The following is a 6,000-nucleotide window of genomic DNA, read 5'->3' on the forward strand; positions in this document are numbered from 1 at the left end:
GCCAAAAGTTTTAACCTGGTCGCTCAACTGGAAAATAAAGAGGTCAAATCCAGCATTCAAAGCAAGTTTAGTGGTTTGTATCTTAACGTATATCATCCTTGCAAGTTTGGTCAACATTGGTCTTATTGGTACTTTAGAATGGACCTGCTCTTTTAACTTTAACCTGGTCACTCATACGGAAAATGTATGTCAGATCCAGCATCCGAATCAAGTCTGATAGTGTGCATCTGGTAGTGTGCATCCTTAGATGTATCATCCCTGCAGGTTTGGTCAATATAGGACCTTTAGTTACTTGGCAACGGACCTACTCCAAAAACTTTGATCTGCTCTAAAAACTTGAATCAGCTCCAAAAACATAAACCTGGTCAGTCTTTGCATCTACAAAATTGCGGCATCTACAACCTGGTCTGGTACAAAGAAACATACTAAAAGCATCGTCTAAGTATCTGAATAGAAATCTGCTTCAGAAACTTTAACCTGGGACGCCGACACCGACGCCAAGGGTATTACATAAGCTGCCCTAACTTCGTTGAGCTGACCTAAAACATTAGTACAAGCATAAAGAACACAAAGCAGACAAGATGAGTTTGTGAAACGTATGGCAACTTATAGCGAAGGTTAAACTTTCTCAAATGCAAATCAAATTCATTGGTACCCAAAGTAAGGTCTTGTCTCAAAGAATATACCTGTGAAATATGAAAACCTTAGAGCAACCATTGAAAAAATATGGAAAAAGTTAAAGTTTTTCAAAGGGAATCAATCATGAAGGTCATGGTCAAAATTAATGGTGCCCAAGGAAAGCCCTTCCCACAAGAATACGCATGTGAAATATGAAAGCCCTAGAGCCAACCATTCAAAAATTATGGCCAAGGTTAAAGTTTTTCAAAAAGTAGGTCATACTCCAAGGTCAATGTTATAAGGTCAAAGTTCTTGGTATCCAAAGTAAGGTCTTGTCACAAGGATTAGATATGTGAAGTGTGAAAGCCCTTGCACAAACTGTTCAAAAGAAATGGCCAAGGTTAATTTTTTTTAAAAGTAGGTCAACCTCCAAGGTCAAAGTCAAAGAGTCAAAGTTCTTGGTATCCAAAGAAAGGTTTTGTCACAACGATTACATATGTGAATTATGAAAGCCTTAGCACCAACTATTCAAAAGTTATGGCCAAAGTTAAAGTTTTTCAAAAGTAGGTCAAACTCCAAGGTCAAATGGTCAAAGGTCTTGGTATCCAAAGGAAAGTTTTGTCATAAGGATTACATATGTGAAGTATGAAAGCCCTAGCTCCAACTGATCAGAAGTTATTGCCAAGGTTAATGTTGGGTAAAGTTTTGCAAAACTGGGTCAACCTCCAAGGTCAAAAGGTCAAATATGATGGTACTCAAAGAAAGGTCTTGTCACAAGGAATACACTTGTGAAATATGAAAGCCATAGCTCCAACCAATCAAAAGTTATGAGCAAGCTAGGTTGAAGTTTTTGCAGACAAACAGACAGACAGGGTAAAAACTATATCCCCCCGAATCTTCAATTACGGGAGCATAAAAATAGAAATATATGCCTCCAAAAACCGTGAACACGATTTTAATGCGCATTACGCTAGTCATTTATCAGTTTAGACATTTATATTACTTACTTTGAATTTTAATAACATTTTTTATACATCAAATACATCATAAGCTGAGTAAGTTTTCTTTGGTGGTGCGTTAGCAATTTTGTGTAATGTATATTCTTAGCACTCCTTATCAATCAAAGTAAAAATGTTTATTTCCGTTGTGCTTTCATTTTCACTGTTTTCATGTACGCTAAATTATTACAACATTCAAATAGATAGATACTTAGACGTACATCAAAGGACTAGAAAACTGAGAAAAAAAAAATGTGTGAAAACTAAAATACTTAAAAATAACTACAAAATATTACAGTTTTGTACTGTATCCGTTCTGATCATAAATAGTACAAAAGCAAAAATGAAGCACACCTAAACTAAACCTAGACAACTCTATATTTGACCACCGGGACAATCGAAAAAATAAGACTATATACGCAAATAATATATATCAGTGTTTTTCATATTTGGCAAAAAAATGTGATACGCAGAAAAATCAAACTTTTATGTTTTGTTTGTGATAAATAGAATTTTGTATATATATATATATATATATATATATATATATATATATATATATATATATATATATATATATATATATATATATATACAATCATCTGGTTTCAGTTCATTATATGATATATATTTACATTCTTCCTTGTTTACACACCTGAATTGGTCGCCTCTGATGATTTTTGTAAACATGCAGAATGATTTGGAATAACCTGAAACTTCTTAGCACAACTGGTCTGTAATCAAAAATAGAAAAGCTGTGAAGAAACAAGAAAATCGTTTAAAAAACTGGTTTCAAAACATTTCTTTCAGTAAAAATATAACTTGTGGCAAAATGAATGCATGGCACGTATTTAAAATACGAAAACGTATAATTAATTTATCATACATGTATACTTGTTCAAACCATGAACAGGTATATCATATAGTTTTTCAAAACATGAACAAGTATAACATACACTAGACTTTTATCAAATAGTTGCTCAATACATAAACACGTATATCATACCCTTGTTTAATACATGGGCATGTATATTATATATTAAAGATTCTGTATACAGGGCATGAAGGACTTAACGCCCGAATGACAACTTCTGTTTTAAATTTCATTTTATTTTCAAATAAATATAATGATAAATCAATTTTACACTTTTTTTATTTTAGTTTTATTAAAACTTTATATTTCCTCATTTCTATTGAACTTGCATAAAATTGTACATTCATTTTGGTTTGAAAACACAGAGCGCATGTGATCCTTTCTTTGATTTGCATGCAGAAAATGATCTTCATACAAGTTCTTGTACATATGTCCATAGGACATGAATGCCCCGCACAGGGTTCATTAAAAATGCAACATGAAAATGTGTATCAGTGTATGAAGTTTAATGAAAATATTTTGAATAGTTTCTTCAAAACTGATTTTTATACACAATAGATAGTAAGGTCATTGGGGGGGGGGGGGGGGGTTTCAAGGTAATAGAAATTTGGACACAGCTGATATTGAATTCTCACCAAATAATGTATCAGTGCATAAGGTTACATAAAAATATCTAGAATAGTTTGTTTGAAACTGACATAAACACAAATTTGAGAAAATTTAGGTCAAGATGAAAGGAAGGGTCAAGGTCAAAAATGTTGATGAAGTTTAAAAAGCTATTACCAATATGTACCAGCATATAAAGTTTGATAAAAACATCTTGTTTCTTTGAAACTTACTAGCTAAATATAAATTTGAGAAATGTGAGGTTAAGGTCAAAGGAAAGGTTAAGATTTACAATGTTGATAAAATTGAATAGCTCTCGTCAATATGTATCAGCATAAGAAGTTTGATGAAAACATCTTCAATGGTTTCTTTGAAATTTAGCTAAACACAAATTGGAAGTTCAGGCCAAAGGAAAGGTCAAGGTCAAAAACATTGATGCAGTTGAATAGCTCTAACCTACATGAATATACATGTAGATGTATCAGCATATCAGGTTTGATTAAAATATCTTGATTAGCTTCTTTGAAACTTAGCTAAACGCAAAGTGTGACGGAAGGACAGAAGGACGGAAGACGGACATGACAAACACTATATGCCCCGGCCACATTTACGTCGGGCATAAAATCTTATTAAATTTCATCTAAACACAATCAATCACTTTATCAAAAAAAAAAAAACAGGATCAAAACGATCCATGCATGGGCAAGAGTAAATACGTGTACGGAAATATGAGTAGCACTATAACAGATTTCCAGCGACATCAATAGCTGATCGTGTTTCATCTATTTGTGGTTTGGTGTTAGTCATGAAAATGGCTTAGTGAAATTGATAATCTTATAATATCATGTATTTATTTCTATACCTAATTGTATGTTCTAGAGCAGAAAACCTTAACATGTGCATGTTCCAGCAACAAACACTTATAACTCAAATACACGTGTAACTAAAAAGCCCCCTCTAATGTTCATAAGAAACAGTATTCCACTCGTCTACTCAATAAATAGTCAATATACAGTCTGACAATTTCTATATTCATTCTCTTTTTTTATTATTATTTTAATTTAGCGGCGGGTGTGGCCGGTCGGCGGGGGATGCTTGCTCCTCTTGGACCCCTGATCCCGTCTCTGGAATTTCAGGGGGTCTGTGATTTTCTGCCCTGTTCACAGATTTGTATTGTTTGTAGGTTTTATAAGATCGATCACAGTTCCTAATCTTCACCTTTGTCATTATGATATAAAATGAAGTTTTTAGTCTCTGCTTTTTAATATATACAAAAAGGATAATATTTTTTTTAAAAAGGGTTAGTTTTAAAAAAAAAAATCAACTTCACTTTGTTCAGAGTAGCAAAGGAAAACTTTTTTTTAAATTCTTTAACTACATTTCAACTCAGCTTGAAAGATCCTTTTCAGTTTTGATTCCAACTTTGCTACAAAATAAAGTGATTTGGTGACAGCAAGCAGAGTCATGCCTTTTAAAAAATTCAGCAGAAATGGAAAAAAAGTTACCTATCGCCAAACAGGAAAAAGAAACACTAATATGTGTGCCTAATTTCCTCAATAATGTCAAAACTTTTAACATTTTTTTTTTTACATTTAACTTAAATTTTGCTTAAAATTGTAATAATAATAAAAGAAAACTCTTTACAGGTATACTTAGGATGAAAAAAAAACACGACTTAATAAGAATTTTAGGTAAATCTCTTTTCACGTTATGGACACGCACAATGTAGTTTTGAACTTTATTTTATCATTTCTTGTGTAAATGAAGAGTTCTTAAATAATTGAAGGGACCTACATGTTGTTTTATAGTTTCTAATCACCCAAAATTAATTTTGAGAAAATACCAGCCATAAACCATTGAATAGAATAGATTTATTTGCCAATCATGGTCCCACTGGGGGCATAACATAGATACATTTAAGCATGTGTTTGGTAACTGTATATTTTTCTTTGAATAGCACAAGGAATTTCCTAATTTGATATTTATTTAAAATCCCTGGTGATGCATGCTAGCTGATCATCTGATGGTACTGTGATAATCTATAGAAAGTACGTTCTATAGTTGTGTATATAACCTTAAGATGATGCGTTTACAAGGCGGAAAAAGAAAATCAGTACATTACATATTTAATAAGTGAAAGTACTTACAGATCTTTTATAGCGATGAACCGAGCCCAGTACTGATAAAACACCTGAAATATGAAACAGACAAAATAGGACAGTCCGCATAATATACTGACTGCTTCGGTTTAGAAGCTCTCCGTGGACTAATATAGACATTGGACATCAATAACTAAGTCTAATTAAAGGTGAGATCTGTATATATAATGGAGGTATAATACGCCGAATCGGTCAGGTATTCGACAGCTGACCTTCTTATGACACGGCCAAATGGTGAGAGAAGCAGAGAGAGAGATGGGAGAGAGAGAGAAGTCCTATTCAAGATTATTATAATAGGACACATCCTAAATAAAATAAAAACAATATAAAACATAAAAGAAAGAAAAACAACAATTAACAAAGCTCACCTGTACACGTGTAAATCAGCATTAAAATCCAGGTGTGCGATACCATGTTGAAGGCCCAGAAGCTGAGTGTAACATGAAGCGGGGACGATGCAGAGTTTTTGTTTACAGGTCGGGTATCTCGGTTTTCCTTTGTTATCAAAATACAAATCATTAGCATGTGTTTCAATTAGGGGAGCTTTATGTTTGGGTGAAACTGATATTAATACAGGTATTGAGAATAATGCACAATAGGCTTTAAAGTATATATATTTTTTAAATTGTTTCAATAAATCCCGTGAATTATAAATTACTTAAAATAAAATTTGGTACTGAATTGTATTTTTACAATTCATGCGTAATCTTTATCAATAAAACATCGAAAAACCGTTAATTGAAAG

The 6,000-nt window shown here is 32.6% G+C and overlaps 1 protein-coding gene across 1 annotated transcript in view; it reads right to left on the reverse strand.

The window, feature by feature from the left end:
- LOC133193038 (uncharacterized) overlaps window positions 1–5,750 on the reverse strand; it is a 32,706-nt gene extending 26,956 nt beyond the window's left edge. The window contains exons 1-3 of the mRNA XM_061329038.1: window positions 5,624–5,750; window positions 5,244–5,287; window positions 2,272–2,350 (exon numbers count right to left, since the gene is read on the reverse strand). Of these exons, the coding sequence (XP_061185022.1) occupies window positions 2,272–2,350; window positions 5,244–5,287; window positions 5,624–5,669 (169 nt within the window). The 5' untranslated portion in view covers window positions 5,670–5,750. The remainder of the gene's footprint in view (window positions 1–2,271; window positions 2,351–5,243; window positions 5,288–5,623) is intronic.
- Window positions 5,751–6,000: the final 250 nt, after the last annotated feature.

This window comes from Saccostrea echinata, unplaced genomic scaffold, assembly GCF_033153115.1.
Source record: "Saccostrea echinata isolate AGI-Se365-2 ecotype Australia unplaced genomic scaffold, CSIRO_AGI_Sech_v1 ptg000025l, whole genome shotgun sequence".
NCBI lineage: Eukaryota > Metazoa > Mollusca > Bivalvia > Ostreida > Ostreidae > Saccostrea > Saccostrea echinata.